The sequence below is a fragment of the Populus alba genome, chromosome 16 (genome assembly GCF_005239225.2).
Source record: "Populus alba chromosome 16, ASM523922v2, whole genome shotgun sequence".
In the NCBI taxonomy this organism is placed as follows: Eukaryota; Viridiplantae; Streptophyta; class Magnoliopsida; order Malpighiales; family Salicaceae; genus Populus; species Populus alba.
Window position 1 is genome coordinate 6190079 of NC_133299.1, and position 25024 is coordinate 6215102.

General features: G+C 32.1%; 3 protein-coding genes across 5 annotated transcripts; all 3 read right to left on the reverse strand.

Annotated features, from left to right (window-relative positions):
* Nucleotides 1–4670, reverse strand: LOC118049692 (protein WVD2-like 4). Of its 3 annotated transcripts, XM_035059762.2 has the most exons (10): nucleotides 4578–4670; nucleotides 4411–4442; nucleotides 3239–3486; nucleotides 2747–3136; nucleotides 2596–2654; nucleotides 2335–2415; nucleotides 2160–2241; nucleotides 1999–2070; nucleotides 1752–1859; nucleotides 1–699 (listed from the first exon to the last, which is right to left on the reverse strand). In XM_035059762.2, the coding sequence occupies exons 3-10, from the start codon at nucleotides 3458–3460 to the stop codon at nucleotides 217–219; spliced, it is 1497 nt and encodes a 498-aa protein (XP_034915653.1). In that variant the 5' UTR covers nucleotides 3461–3486; nucleotides 4411–4442; nucleotides 4578–4670; the 3' UTR covers nucleotides 1–216. The 3 variants fall into 3 exon arrangements, with proteins under 3 accessions (XP_034915653.1, XP_034915645.1, XP_034915656.1); XM_035059754.2 differs by having other exon boundaries at nucleotides 4411–4670; XM_035059765.2 differs by lacking the exons at nucleotides 4411–4442; nucleotides 4578–4670 and adding an exon at nucleotides 3934–4335.
* An 8313-nt stretch (nucleotides 4671–12983) lies between these two features.
* On the reverse strand, nucleotides 12984–17474 carry LOC118049682 (calcium-dependent protein kinase 26). Its single transcript, XM_035059743.2, has 7 exons — nucleotides 15977–17474; nucleotides 15414–15557; nucleotides 15164–15316; nucleotides 14530–14645; nucleotides 14214–14381; nucleotides 13526–13750; nucleotides 12984–13342 (listed from the first exon to the last, which is right to left on the reverse strand). The coding sequence occupies exons 1-7, from the start codon at nucleotides 16884–16886 to the stop codon at nucleotides 13217–13219; spliced, it is 1842 nt and encodes a 613-aa protein (XP_034915634.1). The 5' UTR covers nucleotides 16887–17474; the 3' UTR covers nucleotides 12984–13216.
* Nucleotides 17475–19958: 2484 nt separating this feature from the next.
* LOC118049673 (fra a 1-associated protein) lies at nucleotides 19959–22943 on the reverse strand. The gene is made up of 2 exons (XM_035059737.2): nucleotides 22600–22943; nucleotides 19959–20515 (listed from the first exon to the last, which is right to left on the reverse strand). The coding sequence occupies exons 1-2, from the start codon at nucleotides 22797–22799 to the stop codon at nucleotides 20146–20148; spliced, it is 570 nt and encodes a 189-aa protein (XP_034915628.1). The 5' UTR covers nucleotides 22800–22943; the 3' UTR covers nucleotides 19959–20145.
* Nucleotides 22944–25024: the final 2081 nt, after the last annotated feature.

Here is a 25024-nt window from a genome sequence, read left to right on the forward strand (position 1 = left end):
TTACAAAATGTTTTTTCCAAACACTTCAATAAAATTTGAAAAAAGGAATACAAGCTTATATTGATAAGGAATGCATGCTCAAATGGTAGATTTATGTTGCCTTCACAAGTACCCTAAAAAAATGCCATATACGCTATCATAAAGCCAGCCTATTCACAACAACATGGAACTTGAAAGAAAAAAAAACTACAGATACAAGATAAAATAATCAAGTTCTCACCCTCCGACTGTGACTTGAGGGAGCATGAACTCAGGATTGGACGAGGACAATACCAGTCCATCGTTCTGAGGATTGTTGTTTTCAGGCATGGTCTGAATTCCATTATCACATAAAGGGTTTTTCTTGGAATTATTCTCGTTTTCTTCAACTTTTCCGACACCAGCTTTCTGGGTTTGATTCTCTGCTCCAGGTGGCTTTGCTTTGGCCTTGACAGTCTTTCCTTCCAGTCCATTGGCCATGATTTGGTGAGATTGAAGCTTAGGTTGGGACTTCCTGATAGGGGTTTTTGAAGCACCAGTATCCTTGTTACCATTTCTCTGAATTCCCTTGGTAGGGTTGCTTGATTCTTGGTTCAGACGTGGGCTGTGAGAAGCTCGTGGGCTAAAAGAAGATCCATCATCTTCCAAAGAGTTGTTCGTTGCAGTGGTGGAGCTCTTGCGCCTTCCAAGCTTCGGTGATATTGCACGAGTAGTTGGTATCTATAAGAATTAGCACACAAAACTTTATCCCGATGTTCCATAGAGAAGATGGAGAAAAAAAAACAAGGAATCCAAATGAAACAGGCGGAAGAAATACACATTAAAATGCTGTTAAGCTAGATAAACTTAGAATTGAACTAGCAAGTGTGTTTTTTTGTGCAAATATATTCACATGTATATAGGATGAGCCACAGACAATTGTCTCATGTTGGCTTGAATTCGTGAAGTTCCCCAATTATCAATCGGAATTGGCAACGAGGACTTGAGACTAGCACTGGATTTCTGATATTCATGTTCAATATCACACAAGCTGTTAAGGGTAGCTCCGTTTATAGTTCATGCAATGTAGAATGAAACTACGTGAACGTTCTTCTTTGAAAAAACAGAAGACAAAGCTCCTGAGTCATAACAGATAACCATGACCATATGCTCTCTTCAACCTCCATTCCTTTGGAAACTCCTCCTCCTATTTTGAAGCAAAGACAGAGACCAATGGCTATTTACAAGCCTTGGTATGTCTTAGGCATGTACCCATCAATCACGATTGAAGTTCAGACCTTGTTTATCAAAAACTGGTTGTCCCTTTTCTGTTCTTTTTAGACAAAATCAGCAAGCATTGCAGAGACGCCCTCACTAGCTAACGTCAACACCTTACCATGCAAAATAGACTCATGAATGCAAGATCCTAAGCTAACGCATCACCTGCAGTCCTAAAAAACAATAATTGCAATTTGCAAAGGCCAAACGAAAGCCTAAAAACTGCACAATCATTTACTGTATAAATGCATTGTCATTAAATATGTCTGGTTATAATTAGGGACTTCAAGATTCATATAAATTTTAGGCCGCATTTAGAAAACTCAATTTAACAGGTACAGACAAACAAACATGTCAACAGAACATGTGGATTTGAAAAAATAGTGATAATTTAAAGGCTTTTAAAGAGTTCATTTGGTGTGCTTCCAGTCTTAAAGTTGATGGAATGCTGGTAATGCAGAATGCGAACAAATGACATGACATCATCGATAGATATCTGACAGTTCAAGCATTACCTTCTTTAGTTCAGCTTTTGGAGGAGGTTCTTTGTAGAAACTTGGCATAGGTGTAGCTTTAAATGTCAAACTCTTCCTCAGTTGCTTGATCTCTGCCTCCTGGTTCTCCTGCATGCCACCAAAGAGTGAAAGGTGAAATGAAGATCCAAATTCCTTTGGATTCAGAAGAGAAAGGTCAAATTGTTAAAGAAAACGAAGAGAAAGGTCAAAAGGAGAGATGTCCTGCGCAAAAGAAAAATCCTAATACCTTTGATTTTTCCTGCAAGTTAGTTTGTTCAATTTCCTTAGCATGGATCTTCTCTTCAATCTTTGAAAAGAACTGGAGAACAAAGGCCATAATACAATCATGTTATGGATTCAAATAAAAATATTAAGAATCTAAGAAAGGAACTAAATTCCAGCAACAACCTCCTTCCGTTTTTCAGCACGTTCTTCCAATCTGAAGGAGAATCCAGAACCACTACTTCTCCTCCCGCTAGGAGTGGCACTTCTGATATTAATAGAGTATAATGGCATGTTAGCAAACAGATGCTTGATAAAAATAAATAATCACAAAACCATTTGTGTTCTATAAGAGCATTACGAGGTGGTGGAATGGGTGTCATCATCTTCTTTGCTTGACAATGTGGTTGTCTCAGGTTTTGAATTTTGATCAGCAGCAGGCCTGCCATTAGATAATGATTATAAGAGTACTTCATCCACTAAGCAAATATATAAATAGGATTACTTTTATCCAAGGGCAGAGGGTGCAGGTGGGGACAGGGGAAGCTTCCCTGAATACATTTTGATTGCATCAACCAATACAGGGCAAACAATTTTACGCAGTGGATGGGTGATAACTTACTCAGAAGCCTGGGGTGGAGGGCGCTTAGCAGCTTCATTCAAAGAACTTGATTTCACAGACTGTTATGAGCAACAAAAGAGTTACATAAACAAAAGACCTAAAACAACACAAAAAGTATTAATGGTCAAAATTTATCAGCAGAAACCCTTACCGTAGCCTGTTGACTGCAAGACTTGCCTGTTGAAGAACTCTGCCTGGTCAAAGTTTTACTACAATTGATATTTGATTCCTTTGAATTCACTCCAGTTGGAACACGCCTGTTGGCTTGATTGAGACGGGGACTTGAAGTGACTGATACATGGGGAAAAGAGACCTTCACCTTTGTTCCTTCATCTCGGGCATGCTTGGCAGCAGTTCTGAGCGGGTGTTCCTCAATGCTCTTCGTCATATTATCAGTACACACTCCTTTTGCGGGAAATGAAACACTTTGAGAAAGTATTGGCCTATGGCTACGTGAAAATGCACCTGAGCCTTTCATATTAGGCTTATCCTTGGCCAATTTGCTGTTCTTTGAACTAGTGCCTTTCCGAGGAGCAGGTTCCTAAACACAGGGAAGAAGAGAAATGTTTCTTTCATTTCGTGCCCTGAGAAAATGTTAGCCACAATGAAGAAGCTCAACCAAAGAATCATCTTTGCACTGTACCTTTAAGGCATTTGAGATTTTTCGTTGAGAAACACTTGCTATAGAAGAAGAATTAAGACCTTCAGCTTTGGCAAAACTCTCAGATGTTTCATTGGCATTAAGAGGCCTTTCACTATTGGTAGCATTTGTTTTTTCTTTTTCTGGTGCCACAACAGTTGCTTCAGCAGGAATTTCTTTGGCGATGGTTTCCTCATTCGCTTTAGCTGCATTGTCGACCTCCATTCTTCGAGGAATCTTGTTGCAAGGAACTGCAAAATTACAATAGATAAGTAGACTGTAACTGCACACTGCTCTAGAACACACATTTTGACCCAAGCAAAATGTTCTTACTGAGAAAACAGCCAGATAGATTGTTGAAATTGAAAATCTTATTCTAAGAAACACAAATGAACAGCAATCAAATTCACAACACAGTTGAATAAGCTACAATTATAAAATGAAGAACCAGAAATAAAATCAAATCAAATTGGAAACATATAGATCCTATGTGATTCGATTGATAAAACAAAGAAAAGGGACTCGAACTTCAAAACTCAGAACAGATTGACAAAACTAAATGAAATGAAAGTCTTCCAAATCAAAACACAACAAAAGAAGTGTTTTGGCTGGCTGGTTTCAGGAAATTGAAACATATCCTTCAATGTTGAAACTAAAAATTACGGAGTGTAGAAGTCCAAATTTAAACTAAAAGTTACCTCCCTTTAAATGTTAATACAGACAAACCAAATTCTATCTTTTCCAACTCCTCCTTGGCAATCAAACAAAAGATAAATCAAATCCGAAACTGCGAAACCCCATACAAAAACCACACACGTCATTGAAAGGAAAACCCACTTCACTTATGGAAACTAGGAGCAGAATGGAGATTTAACTATTGTAGTTTCTAAAGCATGCGAGCTTCAAGACCTTTCCTTTCCCTTAACATCTCGGCAACCAAACAACACTGGAAACTCTCGCAAACTTTCAAACAGAAAAGATTGGAAATGAGAGATCAGTCCAGGGAAAAAAGATATCCAATGTAATTTGACCCTAGAAAACACCAATCAAGACTTGAACCAATAAAAACGGAACCTTGTCTAAAAACAACCAAGAAAAGTTCTTCAAGATTTCAAAGCCAACATTACAAGAACATAAATACCATGCAAAAGCAAAATTCGAAAACAAAAGCATACCTTTAGACACTAGCGGAGGAGTGGAGTTTGAACTGTCGAAGGAGACAAGAGAGCAAATGAGATATAACACAGAAATGTATGTTGGGAATGGTAAAGAAGTGACAATCTCTGAGTCTAAATCTACAACGATAGATATGTAAGAGCCAGTTATAGTGACATGTACATACACTGTCACTCCATCTGGTTTCTGTTCAAGAAATACGACAGAGAGAGAGATGGGTGTGGAGAGTTAAAGTAGGATGTGCATCTCGATGAAGAGGATCGAAATAGATAGATGAGACGCTGTTTTGGAATGACAAATATGCCACTTTCCTTCCTTCCATGGCAGTTTTTATTTATTTTTTTCCTTTACTGTCTACTGCCTTGTAACTACCATGGCTTTTGAATTCTGAATCTTGATGAGGGGGAGGGAATTCTTTGCTCTTTTTTTATCCTGATAAAAAAATTACGAGTGCAAGTTATTTACTAAGGATTGATTATATTATAGTATAAACTAAAGGAAAATAAAATAAATATTTATTTTTTTATTTTAACATTTAATTTATTGGATATTAAATTTTATAATTTATTGTGATTTGTTTTATACGAGATTAGCTATGTCTTATAACCCGTGTTATAGTTTTAACGGGTTAACTTGAGTTTTTTTTTTTAATTGATATATATTTTTTTTCAATTTCATCCTTTAATATTAGATTAATTGAGAATTAGACTTCATAATTTATTTTAGTTTACTTTTTATGAGGTTATTTTAGTTTCATAACTTAAGTCGTGGATTTAGCGAGTTGACTTAGAGAACTCGAGTTTTTTTTCTTTTTTTAATTGGTATTTTTTTATCATTCAGCATCGGGTTGATTTGAATTATACTTCATAATTTATTTTTGTTTGCTTTTTATGAGATTATCTTGGTTTTATGATTCGGGTCACGTGTTTTGCAGGTTAAATCAGGTAGACTAAAGTTGTTTCATTGTGTCTTGTTTTTAAATTAATTTTTTATTTATTTTCAACCTTCAATAATAGGTTTATTGAAAATTAGATTTCATCATTTGTTTTAATTTCCTTTATATAAGGTTATCACAACCCCATGATTTTAATTGCGAGTTTAACAGGTTAAATCGAGTTAACTCATGTTATTTTTTTATTACTTTATATAAGGTTATCATGATGTCAAGACGAGGATCATGAATTTAACATGTTAACTCAAGTTAATTTTTTTTTTTCAATTTCATCCTTTAACATTTGATTGATTTGAAATTAGGTATCATATTTTGTTTTATATATATATATATATATATAAAGTTATTTCCGTCTTATTACCCGTGTCATGAGTTTGACGAATTAACTTGAGTTGGATTATGTTTTTATATATATATATCTTTTTTAATTTCATCATTCAATATTGGGATTGCTTATCCCAAGTCGCGAGTTAACTTTTTTTATATATATATATTTTTTAGTTTAATTTTATTTTTCTTAATTTATCTTTTAATATTTAGTTAATTTGAAATTTATCCTCCAATATTTAGCAACAAAGTAGGTAACTTGGGTTCCAAAACAAGATAAAAAAGATAAAAGAAAGTAGGTGAGTTTATGTTGAAAAATAAAAGAAGGAAAACGAAAAGCTAATTTGGTGGCTAAAACCATAATTACAATGGCAATCCTAATTAAAGTTGCATGCCAAACTAGATCATTAGTGTGTTTTTAGTAAATTTGATATATAGTGTTTTTGAAAAAATATTTTTTTATTTAAAAATACATTAAAAGGTATTTTTTAAAAAAAAAATTTATTTTTACATCGAGGCATTAAAATCATTGAAAAACACTAAAAAACATTAATTTTATGTTTTTTAATGTTTTTTTATATTTAATATTTTTTCAAGTAAAATATACTTTTCAAATGCATTACAAAGTAGAAGAAGCTATCTCACCCTAGAACACTTAGTAAGAGTGTGTTTATTTTTCTAGTTCAACTCATTTTTAAAAATGTCTCTTAAACTATTTTTTGCATTGAATAAGTATCAAATTAATGCTTTAATTATTTTGATGGACTGAAGTTAAAAATAAAAATAATAATTACAATAATATTTTTTTAATATATTTTTAATTAAAAATATTTTAATGCACACACCATATTACTAAACATAATGCTATTCCTATAAGAAATTCTATTTTGGAACCAACCTATTTTGCTTCTATTTCGTGATCTGGGACGTTTGTGCTAGCTAGTGTCCTTTCTTTGGGTTCTTGATGTTGGAATATTTGGAGTTTTTTCATGTCTATTACTCCTAAAATCATCCCTTAGAAACTTGGAAATTTTCCCCAGTTACTGCACCTTTCTCTTAAATTGTATTTACTGTTTTTCCGAGCTTACTTCGTTAGTGTTTACTGAAGTCTAAAACCTTATGTTAAATTGTCATCTTCTACATTATTTCGATTCATCTGGAAAAATTCAATAGCTGGAAAAAGTTCCTGAACATTTCTCACTATCAGATTAGAGGTAATCTTCCAAGAATTTTTAGGTTGAATTTCAATATGTTTTAGCATGTGTTTGTTTAGAAGATGCACCGCTAACATTAAAAAAATACATAAAATGTATATGTTTTATGAGGTGCGTGAAGAAGTTCACGTCTTAAACAAACAAACTCGTGATCAGCACAGCTAAAATGTATTGTTAAATAATTTTAAGGGGTGTAACTCAACTTGTTAAATTCTATATTTGCTCTATAGAGATCATTAATTTGAATGCTATAAATCTCATGTTCATTAGAAGTTTACATAATTGTTAATTTTAAAGCCTTAAAAAATTAGTTAAGATACTCATAAGCTGATCAAGACATCTATAGTTAAAAAAAAAAAACATATATCACCAAATTATTTCATCAATTAAATTAATTGTCAGTAGTCAAAATGGCTTCTTTTCTTTGAAAAAAAACCCTAGAGAAAAGAAAAAGAAGAAGAAGAAAAGGCTTCTTTTCGAATTGAATTGGCTGGGTGCCACTACGAAAATTTCAATAGCTCACGTCCCCCTTATAAGACAACCAATCACCATTAAACTCTCATCTAAACATGATTAGCACGTCTCTGAATAATTATACTTCTTCTTAAGCCCGTAATCAAGGGGAATTATGTTATGACGTCACTTTCCTTTTCGTTGTTTTGAAAATTTAAATGAAAATTGCAAGGAATTGTCATAACTAATTTTTCAATAATTTAGGGTCCTTTTGTTTTGCGAAAAAATTATTTTTTTATGATGATGGATTATTTTCCAAGAAACATTTGTGCAAATATTTTTTATGAAAAATATTTTCCTGAAAAACGAGTTATTTTTTATTATTATTTAGATGTATTAAGAACAATATATATTATGATAATTATGGTTGTAATATTTGTGATACTAATAACCATAAAATGATGATTATTTTGATAATAAGTTTGTTATGGTGATCGCGGTAGTAGTGATTCTTATTATAGTGATAATAATGTTTTAAAAATATATGAAATGATGATAAAATTATGGTTAGATTGATAATAAGATGGAGATAGTGGTGAAAAGTGATGGTGAGATAATGATAAATTAATTATTATATTAGTAATAAGATGGTGGTCATTGTAGCGGTGAAGGACTATAATATAGTGGTAGTGTTTGATGAATATTATGAGTATAGATTTTTTTTTAAAATTAATTCTGTTTAGAGGTTGATTGAAAAGTACTTTCTATTAATTTATTTTTTAATATTTGTTTTCCATTGAAAAATAAAAAAAGTATTTTCATAAAATATATTTTTCACAAAACAAAAGGAATCTTAATAGTTAAAAAATCTATTTATCCAATATTTATTTTACATTAATTAATACATTGTAAATGAGTTGTACCTCAACTAGCATTAGTGTGCAATCTCTCTTTAGAATGTAGATAAGTTTTATATTTTGTATTTTTTTTATTATGTAACATGAGAAAAGGGCATTATGGTAATATAGAATCATTAGCGAGCAAGGGGCTTAGAGTGAACAGAAGCCGAAGACAATGATTGAAGACAACAGAGGGAACTGTTTAACAACGTGAGGTGTGAGAGAACTCTCATTGAATGTAGGTCCCACTCTCTTACAGAGTCACAACCCACAGGTGGGTGTGTCCCCTCGTTGACGTGGCACGACCAAGCAACATGATTGGTGTCACGTTGGAGCCCAACAAACATTAAAAGGCACCCCACTTACACCACGTACACCAACCGCTAGTGAGCTGTCACAACGTGCGTTGAAGATTACTGGTTTCCTGCTGATGATGAGATTATATGGGCCGTTGGATTAACAATTCAATCATTTACCACATTTTGGGACCCACTGATTTTCTTGGAGATTTGTAGTTTAGTTTATTACAGGATTTTGTGGGTGGTACGTTGCCTTCTTGGAGCAAGGCTGGCCTGCTTCCTTCGGCGCTTTTGTTCTGTTCTGTTTTTTTTTTTTTTAATGTGGTCAAGGTTAATTTTTAAAATATTTATTATTTAAAAATATATTAAAATAATATTTTTTTATTTTTAAAATATATTTTTAATATTAAAATATCAAAACAATTTAAAAATATAAAAAAAATTAATTTAAAATTCAAAAGTATAGTTACATTACAATGCCAAAAACAACCTTCATAAAAAATAAATAATGCCATGAAAGTAATGAAATAATGCGTGATATTATATTAATAATTTTTTGTGATTTATTTTTTTAAAAATAAATAAATATAAATAGAAAAGATAAATTTCATTTAAAAATATTATCATAATTTTTTATGTGTCATTGATTTTTATTTTTATTTTGTCTTCTTTATGTTTGTCTATCTATGTAAAATGAACTCCATAAAGTAACTAAAAAAAGCACTAATTACACTGTAAATCTATAAAATGAACTCCACATGCCTCACTTCTTTGTCTTTCGGTATTTTAAGTCCCTAGCAGTGAATTTATCGATTATAATTCAATTGTTATTAAATATTAGGAGTTTAACTTAGATTACACCATACGTAAAAATGATCAAAGTTATTCCACTCTCTGGTTTTTTTTATTATTATTGAAAAATAATTTGTTTACCCATCAATAAAAAATATAATTTTTTTATTAAAATAATATTATTTTAATTTAAAAAATAATAATTAAAATTTAGATTGAACGGGCTAATCAACTCGCCTAAACCAAGACAAAGTTCCTGGCCTGGTTAATTTCATGGTTAAAAATATTATTTTTTATGTTGAGGCGTGAGTAATTTGCTTAAAAACAAAAAGAAGAAAATCTTTAAAACCAAAAAATGTATCCATGTCTTTGTACAACATGTAATGGATTCATGTGAGGATGTAATGGATTCATGTGAGAATGTTGAGGATTGATCATGTTGGTGTGTGAATATATAATATGATCCACCAATAATGCTCATATATCGTATTAATTGCGACTGTCCTTATGTTATCATCATATTTGAGTCATTGGTGAGCTAGCTTCTGTAGCATGAAAAATCTCAAATATCATTTTTAGGAGTTTGTTTATTTTTATATTTAAAAAGTATTTTTAGAATTTTTTAAGGTTTTTTTTCTTTAAGTTAATTTTTTATATATAATTTTATATCGTCTTGATATGCTAATATAAAAAAATATATTATTTTAATATATTTTCAAGTAAAAAATACTTAAAAAATAACTGATATTATAATATCTAACACTACCTAATTAACATATATATATATATATATATATATATATATATATATATATATATATATATATATATATAACACCAAATGGCTACCATTAATAATAGTAAACAATATACAAATGCATCCATCTAGTAGATAGCTTAGTGATAAAAGTTTGGGATCAAAAAGTTTCCTCTCCTATGGTTTCAGGTTCGAGTCACATGGTTGCTAATATGATAGTCATTAGAAGTTTACATAGTCATTAACTTCAGGATTCGTGGGATTAGTCAAGGTACACGCAAGTTAACTCGGACACTCACATTAATAAAAAAAAATAATAAACAATATACAAATGCAAAATCAAATTAGAATTTAAGGTAGTAATTCCTTAAATGTCATTTTTTCATAAATAACCATAATAAGATTTCCTGAAATATAATCAGAGGATAAATTCTGAAGTGTTTATCTTAAACTCGAAGAATTCATAACTTTAAGGAGATAAATTATCATATGAATTGGATTTCCATAGGCTAAGCACACTAATCATTATAAATCAAATTCATCATTATTTATTATCACAAAAGAGAATCATCATACAATCGTTTATTGCAACGTTGAGCACCAGCACAAGGCATGGGGTCGCCCTAGAATTCTTCTCTTATCTCCGAAAAGCAAGATAATTTTAATGATATTCTTTTATTTCTAGAGATTTGCACCAAATAATTCATTTGACACATTCAAACTTCAATACCTTCCTCCCCCCAGCTGGCAAATTGACACTGTACTAGAAGTTTAAACTAGGTCTAAACATTTTTCTTTGCTTTATTCCCCCCTTAATTGAGGAAGTAGAGGCTAAAGACTTGGATTAGGGAGCTTCCTCAATCGATTAATTCAGCATTTCAATGGACTTTTTGCTCTAAAAGTATTAAAATAATGCTTAGAAACATGATTGAAATCATGTTTTTTTAAAAATTTGAATTTTCTTTGTTTAAAATTATTATTTTTATATTTTTAGATCGTTTTGATGTACTGATATAAAAATAATTTTTTAAAAATAAAAAAAATAATTTAATATATTTTTAAATAAAAAACACTTTAAACCATAATCATACCATAGTTCCGAACATCTTCTTAGCTTTACCATCACCCTAGTTTTCCTCACCAGAAAAGGAAAGGTAAAAGAAAAAGGGAGAAGAAAGACCGGTGATTTCTCCTTCCAGAAGCATCCCTGCTCATGAAACTTTCTATAAGCATCGACAGCATTGGATCCGCAACCAGATAAATCCTCCACCTCTTGGAAACAGACTAATCATTCCACAATTTTATTCTCGAGAGGTTCTTGAATTATTTGATTTGATTTTATTTAGTGACGTGACATTTATTGTACTTTATTTATTTTTTTTCGAAATAATTGAACTCATAATCCATCCCAATCCTGATTTTATTTATTAAATACACATATTATTGACAAATGAAATTAAATGTGATAATTACTTCTCGAAGTTTTTAAATGCTTGCCTTGCATTTCAAAACACGCGTATGGACGTGCATGTATACCTTAAAGCTCAAGGTATTTTCGTGTCAATTTTCATATTGTAGAACCAAATCTATTTCCAATCAAATCTTACTACAACCACAACAAATTTTTCAAAATCTTACAAAATCACCAACTCAGGAATAATTACAAAAAAAAAACCTCCTAAGATTTGATCATGTTTTTATTTTCTCAATATAATTTAAAAATTACACTTTACTTCTTGAATTTTATATGCCTTTAAAACTTAATATTACAAACAAAAAAATCAATACAAAATATTTGATTATTTACATGTTTGTTAATATATTCTTTTTAAAGACTAACAAGCTCAAATATAATCAAATAAATGGAGAAATATGTATGTAAATAAATAAATAAAAAGTCATTAATGATACGTAAAAATAAAAATTTAAAAATTAAAAGATAGTTGTAGATCATAATATTTACTTGGTTTGTTTGCTATATTTGTTTATTAAAATAATTTTTTTATTCAAGCAAATGATAATAAAAATAAAAAACACAAATTAAATTGATTGAATAAAATAAAAGAGAAAAAAACACAATGCAAGCCTGCATATATCAGAAATATTTTTTCAAAATATTCTTTTTATTTTCAAAAATAAATTTCATCCATACAAAAAAAAATTATAGATAAATAAAAAAAAATTAAATTTAAATGTATAACTGAAAATAATAATTATAATTTAAAAGATACTCTCTAAACAAAATAAAAGAGAGAAATGATATTAATTTAAATATAAATTAAAAAAAATTAAAGAAAAAAACCATAAAAAACCATTAATATTTAAAAAAAATAGAAAAAAAAAAAAAGCAATGTCCATGTTGCCTGGCCTATTTTTTCAAGGCCCACACATGGGTCTGCCCTGATAGGCTCGCACGATTGGGCTTTGAATTTTTTTTGTTTGTAACTTGGGTGGATAACATGTTATCTGTTCTAAATTTTTTTTTTTTTTAAAGAGATTAGATGAAATTGTGATTAAATAGAATCATTTAAAATAAATATTGTTTGTTTTGATAGTCTGTGTCAACAAAACATTTTTTTCTCTATCATTGAAATTTAATATTTCTCTTTGCCACCGAAATCCGGCCTATAACTTGATATTGATACAAACCCCTCAACTTTGTGCAGGAAGAAACACATTACAGTGCAAATCATTGGGTTCTAACAGTACCATTATCCTTTCCTTCTCTGAATATTATCCTAACTAAATGGCCTCTTTATTGGCCCAAATTCATCCCTTCTTGCAGTATTGGCAATAATTATGTTCTGTAGAGTGACAAGGAATATAAACTAAGAACGAAATGGCAATCGGACGGCAGGCTCATATGTCGCAAAATGATAAAAAAATATATACTTCTTTTTAATTTTTTTAGAAATATTGTTTGAAACATAATTCGTAATCCCAGTTTGCATCTATATTGAATTGAAATGTACACTGCATACATCTGGTCATACACCTTTGAGTTTTAAAAATTTCCTTTCACATATCATACAGCTACAAGACGTGTGGTCTGTTTTTAATCTATCAAGTTAAATAAATTATTTATTTCCAGAAGAAAAACCTCACCACCATGTTAATACACTGATAGTGCCTCCCAAAATCCAAAGCCAAAATTATTACCCTGTAAACCATTCTTTCCCAGTTCAGTATTGCCCTTTTGCATCATGGCCACAAATTCATTGTAATCTATGCGACCATCCTGCAAACACAAAGCAAAAGCAAAATCAGTTGAACCTGCCATGTTTCCAAGCATTGAACCAGCAATATTGCATCCAGAAAAAAAAAAAAAAAAAAAAAAAAAACAGTAAAATCAAAATGTTTTTGGAGATTGGAATAGTTTCTACCAGCAATGGAAACAGCTTCATAATAAAGAAGTACTCACATTATCTTGATCAACTTCTCGAATCATTTCTTCCAAGTGAACATCATCCATACCAAATTCGTTACAGGCTTGTTGGAGTTCATCTATAGTGATATAGCCACTGCTATCTCTGTCAAAATATGAGAAGGCTGCAAATAGATGATCTTCCTTTTGTACTTTGTTTAAATGTAATGTGGCAGCTATGAACTCCTTGTAATCTATTGTGCCACTGTTATCAACATCTGCCTGCAATTTTGAAACAAACATAGATGTCAAGATTTACAGAAGCAGCTGCATAAAACCAGTACTTCAACATTCCTTCTAATTCTTGCAAGACCGTATTGAATTTCCAAATGTGGAGGATTGAGTTAGATAGTGAATCAAAATCTTGATCCTTGAGGTATGCAAGGTTTAAGGTTAGAAAAAAATATGCTCGCTGCTGGTACATTTAGGGGGCATTTTGACAAAGATATTCTGTCAGCAATTTGAACTAGCAAATGACACTTGTTGAGGTTGCAAGGCATAAACAAGCTATCAAAACCAATGACATAGAGACGTTATGACAAAGTGCCACAGCAGTACTTCAATCATGTGAATAGAGGTTAAGAAATTGTAGGAGGGAGTCCCATAATTCAATTTTATGTCAAGGATTGACCGAGATTTTCATGTGTGTACTTGGGAATTCTTAGATAGTTTTGGATGATCTTACTGCTCGCAGTAGAGAATAAATCTCAGCCTCGGAGAGATTAGCAGCGAATCTTCTCAGTCCCACTTTGAGTTCTTCGAAAGTAATCTGACCACTATTGTCTGTGTCTATCATCTTAAATATCTCTTTCAATCCAGCAATTTCTTCTTCAGACACGTTCTCAGCAATGATCTACAGAAACAGACGTTACGTCAAGAAGAGGAACGTGCATTCTTCGTTTACAATAATATTACACAATTTGTGAGTGAAGAAAACTTCAATTCCTTGAGGACAACTAAGTGTGGAATTCAACAAGTGAGGATATAATTGCCAGACTTACTCTAAGAGCCATTTTCTTAATCTTGTTCATCGCAGAAAACTGCTTCAAGGAACTTAATACTGCAGGATCTAGAGGCTTGTCTGGAGCCACCCCGTCATCATGAACCCAAGGATGACCTGCAGAGAACCAAAATATGCGTTCAGCAGTGGCATATGTAACAGAGCTTTAACATTATAGCAAATGACACCCCAAGAAAATATTTCTGCTGAGATGATAGTAGACAATAAATTGAATGAACATAAATGTCAACTTCAAACAGCTGATCACATGAATAAAAAGCCATCTTATCTAGAGGTGCCAAATGAGGCCTGGAACTGAAAAGCGGTAACGAACCAGGTGAAAGTTCCACTCAACCAGGATATTCAATCTAAATAAATCACAAATGTTCAAGCTCGTCGATATATTTAAATCTGAAAGCTAATTGCAAGCAATTTGGCATCTTAACCCATAACTTTCATCAATCTAGACTCATCATTTCTATGATATATGAAGTACATATATAGCATGCTTCATGTCATCTAATGCCACGGGTCTTGACCATCTATGAAACCTATGAGTTCACAAGTCTCATAATTCAGTGATAAAATCTGGATGGAGGGAAGGAGACTAGTTGAACAAATGCATCACAACTTACAAAGAACTTCGTGGGCAGTAAGTCTCTTCTTAGGGTCCCTGACAAGCATTCTCCTGACTAAATCTTTTGCGCTTGCAGAGATATGAGGCCAGGGATCTGATGTGAAATCCAGATCACCATGCAAAACCTCCTCAAATATATCGTGCTCCTTTTCTATGTCATCATCAAAGAAATCATAAGAACTGGAAGTCAAATTGCTGAAAATATTATGCATATATCCTAGAAGTAACAGACAATAGAAAACTCTTACCAGCCCAAAATGGAGGTACCCCACATAAGAGAATGTAAACAATCACTCCAGCACTCCAAACATCTGCTTCCGGACCATAGCGCTTGCGCAATACTTCAGGTGCAACATAGTATGGGCTTCCAACCACATCGTTAAAAATATCCCCTGCAATACAGGACTGGCAATATTCAACTTGATATAGCAGATCATTTTAGATGAGATCCTCGTGATTAATGCTATATATCATCACCAAAAAAAAAAAAAAAAATTCTCTCTGCAGGAAAAAACATAGGGATTATCTGTTAAAAGGATCAGGATCTGGAGTCCTTTACAGTATTTATTATTCTAAGAATCCAAGTGGCAATAGATGGTATTCAAGTGTGCTTATTAAGGACTTCATTTACTGTTCGTAGAACATGGGAAAAATATTAATGCTCAGCTTTTCCTCTGGTGTTTGAATGAATGACCTGTGGGAAACTCATGGAAATTAATGCAGTATGCATAATTGGAAGGTGATGATGGGAATAGTTAAACAAGTGATATGATTTCAAAAGAAGGAAAGCTACTGAAAGGCAGAAACATACCAGGTTTGAAGAATACTGATAATCCAAAATCTATTGCCTTAAGAGGTGAATCCTCACCCTCGTTGACAAAGAGAAAGTTCTCAGGCTTGAGATCCCGATGCATGACCCCTAAGGAATGGCAGGCTTCTATAACACCAACTATAGTCCTAGTGAGCTGAGCTGCTTTTCTTTCTGTATAATGTCCTCGCTTGATGATCCTATCAAAGAGCTCACCACCAGCGCATAATTCCATCACAACATGAACTGCCACTTCATCCTCGTAAGCTCCTTTGATGGAGACAACATTAGGGTGCCCTGCCAAGTGATGCATTATCTGAATTTCCCTCCTTACATCATCCACGTCATCTGGTGTCAATAACTTCCTTTTTGAGATCGACTTGCAAGCATACTCTTTTCCAGTTGTTTTCTCAGCACATAGAAAAGTTGTCCCAAATTGGCCATGTCCAAGCTTCCTCCCCAAGTTGTAGTACTCCCTCAAATGACCGGTTCTTGTCTTCAACACTGAATCTACCTGAAGCCCTTCACTTGGTGTCCTCTTAACAAGAGGCTTGTTTGGTCTTGTGGGCTCTGCTGGTTTTTTCTCTTCCTTGTCACTTGCTGGCTGGGCTGGCCTACTCTCCTCCTTAACCTTCATCACAATCTCTGATGGTTTAGTGGCCCCTTCCCTGGGACTTGCCGGTAATGTTACTTGTTCAGTCTCTTCCTTGACGATCTTCATTTGTTCCGGAGGTTTCCTTTGAGCATGGACAGGAAGTTCTTGCACTTTAGTGAAGGACAATCCTTCCCCATTTTCTCTCTTACTATGAATTCTCGAGCAGTCCGTCGATCGAGACCAACGAATCGAAGAGGAAATTGTTTGAAAAAGACCATCCTTCGAAAACCTTGATCCAATACAATTATTATTCCCCATATTATGTCCTCTATCATATAACAAAACCCCACTTCGTTACTCCCTGAAGTGTGTGTGATTTTGAAGCGAACAAGATCAAAATGATGCCTCAACTGATCACCAATAAACTCTTTCAAATACTAACTAATGATATCAACCCAACAGAGTATTTCTTCTTCAAACATAACCATACGAGAAAACACTTGACACAAAACCTTGATTCCACGAACTCCCTCTAACTCAAATGTATGCAAAACACAAGAGTCAACCCCAGAAAAAAAAAAAAAGCACCAGAGCCTCCCTTGCAAAAACCCTGAACTCTGCAATCTATATATATTATAACCTTGTCCCTCTCAAATACAGTGGACAGTTTCTAGAATTTCACGTTCAATGAATGAATAGTATTACATGAAAAATGATTCAATAAATAGGGTCATGAAAGCCCGCCACTAAAAAAAAAGAGAGACGCCAGAGAAGCAGAAATTCAACATAAGACAGAGTCTATGTGCGTGTTGTGTGTTGGAAGATTGATTTTACTAGGTCTTCACTAGCTTTGAGAAAGATGTTCGAGTTGACACACACACAAATATATATATATATATATATATATATATATAATATATATATATATATATATATATATATATATATATATAGTAGTACATTGTTGAGGGTTCTTTCCCTTCTTCTTTTTTTTTTGACAGAAATGGAGAGGAAGGTGAAAGGAAAGAAGGAAAGACCGGTTTTCATGTTTCAAAATCTGCATATAAAATAACGCGTTTAATGGGCTCGACTATAGGTAGTGTATAGTTTGAGTTTGAGATGGTGGGTCCTTTGTGAAATTGATGGTTGAGATTGATAGTTTTTCTCTTTTTTTTTTTTTTTTTAACTTCTTGGAAACTTTGATGAATGTGCTTCTTGTAGTTGTTTAAAGGCCTTGCAATTGGTTATTCTGAAATATAGTTATAATTATTTTTTAAAAATTATTTTATTAAAAATACATTTAATATATTTTTTAAGAAAATTATTTTCGATATTAGTATAAAAATAATTTAAAAACACTAAAAAATATTAATTTCAAAAAAAAAATTTTAAATTTATTTAAAAATGTTTTTGAAATATAAAAACAAACAGAACCTTCAATAGGAGTCATTGAAGGACACAATCATCATGCTGTAATTTTATGCTTTTTTACAAGTCCAAGTACAAAAATTGATCGCCTTAAGAATTTTTTTTTTTTTAAATGATATAGTTAGAAGAAAGTTATTAAGGAAGTACATAGTTTTGAAAAAATATTGGAAAAATTATATAATTTTTTTAAGAATTATTATTTTAAATTGCAATTATTAAATAATTGCTATTAGAATAACAGTTATATAATAAAATTACAATTCTGTATTGTGGAATGCATGAAGAAATCTTATTTTTAGAGAGGTGAATCTGTAATTTATGAGAAGGAATACATGGACTAATATTTGAGTGTAATATATTGAATCGTTACATCAAACCCAACACATATATGTTCCTCCATGTTTGAGACGAAGTATGAGCTATATGCATTTCAGATTCAAAATGCTACAGTATTAATAATACGTTGGATAATTGTTACATGATGTTCGTCGCTATGTAGCGGCTAATCTTTATGATCTCGATGATGATGGACTTGCTCGTTATTATGCATCTTTTTTTATTCGAGACATGTCGTACTACACTTGACCCTTGTTAAGAGAGATATTGAGCATAGATAATATTATCTCAGATGATAAGATCACACAAACAAATAGAAGTTTTGTTATTGATAAAGCTGGTCAATTCACCAGTTATCATATTAAACATAGATATGACTCATGTGTATTATTATGTTGTGTATGTTGTGTTATTTTTTTAGTTAAAGAGTTATTTTTATTTTTATTACTTTTGTAATATTGTTTTAGTTAATTATCATATTGATTTTAAAGTTTGCTTACATATTATAAATTTTCATACTTATTTTATATAAGAATGATTTAAAATCATTAATTAACATGTGAATAATTGTTTAAATTTTCATATCATCAAGTAACAGCTTCAAAAAATACACATAAAAATAAAAATAACATTTAAAAAACACATATATTAATTTGAGATTATAATTAACAAATAAAAATTATATTAAAATATCACATTTTTAATTATGAGTTTGAGGTTTGGTAATTAAAATTTTTTTTTTGGATTTTAATTGCAGTAATTTAGACTTTTGTTTTATATAAAATTTAAAGTTATACTACAACACAATCACTTTTATCATTAACAGTTAGTTAATATAAATAGTAATAATAATAACAATTATTTACAACTATTATTGTTATTAAATAAAACCATGTTTTTCAAATAAGAACCCTAAAATCTTTTATCAAATTTCATAAAAGACCCTACCTTGACAAAGTAAATCAAATATTACAAACGTCATCTCTGACTTGGTCTAGACCTGTTACGATAGACCTCCCCCCTCCCCTCTACGTTTACAAGCAAGCAATCATGATGCTTACTTGATAATGGTTTAGAAAATAAGATGAACGGACAAACAATTGGTCACATCATAGGTTTGTTTGCTTTACTTATCCAGAGGTCTTTCCACCATTTAAGACCAGAAAAAGAAGAAGTCAGTGCTCATCAATTCGACGAGTTTTCGGTATCCACATTAGTTTTCCCACTGGCCAAAGCATGGATGCTGGCGTAATAATAAGCATTATCCAGTCATCAAAAACCTGTATCGGAGAAGACTGCACACGCTATTTCAGCAACACAACCTCCACCATATTGATTTCAAACAAGACGTGCAAAAGTCTCCGGTCAAAACCCCATGATCAAAATTTTATCCTAGCTTGATTTGATATCCCTCCAATACTCAACAAGGAGCAAGGTCGGAGGTGGAAGACTCCATGATCTCAAGAAAGATCAAGCACAGAGATCCAAACTCAGTAAATCAATAAAGAAACAAGAAGTAACCAGATGATGTCCGGATTTTCTACGAGGAAACAAATGCAAAAACAAAGCACATCTACTGATTGATTGATCATGATTGGCTCTGGAAATCAGGATTATGCTGCATCATTAATAAAATCAGGATTATGCATTAATCACCTCAAAAGAGCTTCAAGATTACACGGATATCAAACTTTTTATCCGCATTAATGAATTGCCTTTCCATTTTAAAAGCAAATAGTACTTGGCTACTACATATTCATATAAAAAGCAGATTAAGGACATGTTAACTTTGGCAGTTACTGAACATTCTACTTTAAACATCTCTTGCCAAACCCGAAAGGTCGACATCTCCGGAGTTTGGCTCCTTTGGTTTAGGAGAGGCTTCTGTCAGTGGATGGCCTTCGACAGGTATCCCTCGCCTTTTAGATGGTGAGGATGACGAATTCCCGTTATGGAAGTCGCCAAAAACATCAAAGAAGTTGTTCTTCATCTCTTCAGCCGCTTCAAAGAAACGGTTGATGCCACCAAGGAAGTGACGTTCTATGTCTTGAATATCACCTCGAAGCCCATGGAAGTCAAATGGTCCATCCTCAAACTTTCCTGGATCGAGCAACCCTCTAACCACTTGCTCTGTGACATCATCTTCAGTATACTCTTTGTTAGATTTCAGCACTTCAACAGGCCTAATTGAAACAAGCAAAAAAGTGTCAAACCAGTACCTCGATGTGCTGGGTGAACTGAAATGTTTAGGCAGGTCAAAACACAGAGCAAGATATCGAACCATCAATCAAGACATATTATGTGTTACAAAACCTTTCAATCAGCAATTATACCCAGAAGAAAATGAAAATATGTCCATGAATCAAATAGTACCTATGCTAAGGTTATCAAACATTCTTACGAGAAATGTAAGTAATAGAAATCTAGACAAATTTCTATAACCTTTAACAGATGAGATTATACCATCACCAAGAGCATTTTCAATGTATCTTGCCAAGTTAATGCACAATATGAGCAGCAAATTAAGAGAAAAGAAAATAAATAAAGCAGATGCAGCTAGACTCACGGTACTACAAATCTCTCAAACTTGGATCTCATTCATTAAAACAAAGGGTAATAATTCTAATTCCTAACCCACAACGTTTTCTGTTCTCAAAGACTATATAGTTTTGTTAAAAGAAAACCAAGTCACTTTTGTTCCATAACCCAATTTGTTTTAAGAGCCAAGCTTGAACCAAAATTTCAGATTCAATACTGGTTATATCAGCCCAACCAAACCATCAAATATCATTGCCCAAGTCATTTCATCTCTATTCACTTCCATATTGAGTTAGACACGACGAAATCACATGTTTTTTTCAAAGCTCACCCATTGTGTTTCTTGTCTGTGACCTTCAACTTCTAGATTTTTCCAAACAGATTTTCAGTGAAAGCTACCTCTAAAATCGCACAAATGCATTTGTTCCAAAATTTTATCTCCTCTCTTGCTACTCTTGTGTATCAGTTATCAAAAGCCTCAGTGACTGCCCCATTTGCTTCACCAGCCATGTTTCATACCATAAAGCATCCCTGAACTAAAGCTACTTCTTAACATGAATCCTTAGATGGATAACTGTCTGTATAAGCATTTCATAAAATTCAGGTGTCTCTAGCAGTTTCTTTGATTTTATTTTTCTGATGCCAGAATAACTAGGACACAAACAAATAAACATGTGCATGGCCCTGGGATCATCTATATGGATCCTGAATTCAGTATATGCATATATGAACTATTATACTTCCCTACACAAAAGTTAACCTTTTTTTAACACGTCCTAAAGTTGTTCAAATACACACACAATGTGTTTCAAGGCAAGGCACTTCCCCCCATTGAATTTCCAAAATCAGCACCTAACGCTCTACCATTAAGCTAATTCTGCTAGCTACAGTAGTGGGTCTTCACCACCAATTTCCCAAAACTTACACAATTCAAAGAAGTTGATTTGATCAGAATATGGGGCAAGAGGCATTAGTATTTCATATACATGATGTCGCGGATGCTCATTCCTCAAATACCACATCACATCTTCTCCAAGAAAAGACGCTAGCGGTTGAAATTGAAACCATATATTTAAAGCTAATAACATCCAAGATGTTGGGTATCTATTTTCAACTTTCGGTCAAATTCATGCATCTTTGGAGCTCATGAGTTTCTTTGAACTCTAAATTCAACTGCTCTCCCCATCAAAAGCTTAACTTTCTAATAATTAGAGCGAAAAAAAAATCTACCCTGGCACAACAAATACCATAATTCAACAGCACCTTCTCATTTCTTGCAATCATCTGTTTATCATTCCCAAATTCTTCCAAAACACTCCAGACACCTTCCATGAACTAACACAACCCCCCTCATCTACTGCTTACCATCCACGTTAATGTGCAAATTGAAAACTCAGTAGAACCAAAATTCTTCCAAAACACTACAGACACCTTCCATGAACTAACACAACCCCCCTCATCTACTGCTTACCATCCACGTTAATGTGCAAATTGAAAACTCAGTAGAACCAAAATTCTTCAATTTCTGTAAATTTAGGGAATTAAAAATTCATAACTCTTTAAGATAAAAAGAAAAGGAAAATTAAAACCTCTCCATCAATTATAACAGACGAAATCAATCATAAAAATTAATCAACCGCCACAAATTTCCTTCGTTTTGTTTTATTTTTCTCAGGAAACAAACAGAAACCACAAAATAAATAAATAAATAAAATCTAAAATAACTTACTTTCCAAGGCAATCACGAAGGACCTCCTCGGTTTTCTCGCACTTTCTAACGAACTTTCCAGGCTCAACCTCCTCCGTCTTGCACTGCGACCTCACCACCGTCCTCGTGGAACATACCTCACCAGAAGATGAAGAGGAATAATTAGGGTTTTTTTGAAAGGAATCGTCCGACTCGTCGTCGTCTCTCCACACCCACCCCATTGTCTCTCACCTGCTGCTGCTCTCGACCTTCTTCGTGCACTATACAATCTTAGAAGATGAAGATTAGATTTGTCAGGAGATTATTAGTATTATTATAATCTGCTACGTTTCGTGTTTTGAGGAGGAGATTCTAGACTCTCTTGGCGACCACGGTGCTGCTTTGTCACTGTCACATGCCTTCATGTTCTGACACGTATCACTCTGTGTCGTTTTTTTAGCTTACACGAGGGACATGTCATTTAAAGTCCTCGGGACGAAACGACAAGTCGCTTCACTGAGCAATTCTTTCTTCTTTTTTCTCACCAAGACATCTACCATCAGAACCCCCATTTATTTTTCTTTTATCTTCAAATTAACTCGAATATCAATTAAAATTAAATTCTTCATAAATATAATACATTTAGAAGAGTGATTTCTTTTAAGCACTAATTTCAAAATTTAAATTGAAAAATTAGAAAAACAAAAGAAAAATTTTGGGTTATAAAGCAAAGAGCAAAGATCATATTTTTGCGCTTACTTATTAAAGCCCATTTTTAGAAAACAGTTCTAAAATTAAGATTAATGGGAGAAATCCAATTATCCAACAGATCTGATACAAGTTTGGAGGGCTTCTTCAGAACTTGCTGCTCTACACAGGTAGCATGATCTTGAAATCAGGCGCTGGCCCTTTCTTTTTTTCAGAATGGAAGACATTCCATGGAAGTTCTTGTTGCCTTTTTCAAGCTTCTAATAATATCAAATGATGGGTTTGCAGTGTTGGATTTAATTATAAAATTATAATTTTAAAAGATTTTAGGGAATTATTATCTAGTATCATGATTATTAAAAAACATATGATCTATAATATTTTAGGAAAAAAGAATCGTTATACAAGGGAAGATGCAATGCATGTAAGTCACATTCTTAATTAATTATTAATCTAAGTATTTGTTGGTCACATCTAAAGTTCGAGACAAACCTTTTTTTTTTTGAGGAAATCTCTACCTTATCAAGTTAAATCATAATTGTTCTAAGATCCTAATTTTATCATCACATTTACTTTCTATTTAATAACTTAAGGTATACTTTACAGTGTAATTTTATACCCCAAATATTAAAATCCACAACTAAATCCTAACACTCCGAATATTAATTAAACAAAGTAATTGTTGTGGGATTTTTGTTAAAGTTTAATGGATGTAAACATGATACGATATACATTTTGTATTTTTAAAACATTATAAAAATGCTATTTTGGTTTTTTTTAGAAAAAAAATGCAGAGAAACATTTGTAACTTTTTTCAAATGCACGAAAACAAAACATATTTTTGTATTTTTTAAATTAGGAAAACTTTGGATTTTTTAAAATTTCAGAGAAAACTGAATATTTTTAATATTGGGTTCATATCTTACAGTATAAGTCTAAAACTCAATATTAAATTAAATTCTTGAAGAAAAACATATTTTTGTGTTTTTTGAAATAAGGGAATTTTTTTTAATTTATTTCAAAATCTTAAAGAAAAATGAGGTATTTTTCATATCAGGTCCTTATTTTATAATATAAGTACATAGTCTGATATTAAGAAAAATTGATGAAAAACTATTTGAGGGATCCACAAATAATTTTAAAATGATCTAGCCCTTTAATTTGTGCAATTTTAACCAATTTGTCTTAAATTTAAGTTTTTATCCTTAATTAGGTACTCAAATAAATGAATTGGATTTCCAAAATTTTTTTATTTTGATCATCGGTCTTACAATAACTTTAATCGTGATCAATTATAACTGATTTTTTAATTTCTTTTCAATTAAACCCTAAATTACTTGTAGCTGTAAATTAAATTTTTTTACTCATTGAAACCCAAAACCTTTTTCTTCAAAAATTTTTCTTTGAAATTTGATTTTTCTAAAAAAGAAAAAAAAACGCACATTCTTCTTCTTCTTCTTTTGAAAAATCTTGAGAGGGGATAAAAATTTGGTTATGGGACTTGGAATGCCAACTTGCATAGATTAGCAATCATAAATGGGTCTTCTGCTTGAGGTTTGTTGTTTATATCAGTTAATGGGTATATTCCTCCATGTTTGATATGGTGAAGAAAGAAAAAGGGAGAAGAGGTTTGGCGACTATATTTGGTAGAATATATAAAAATAGGTTTTAACAACTAGAGTTTTTTTTTTTAACTCTATGAAAATTACTTAATTTTATAAATTTAACGTTATTGTATTAATAATTTTTTTAGTTATTA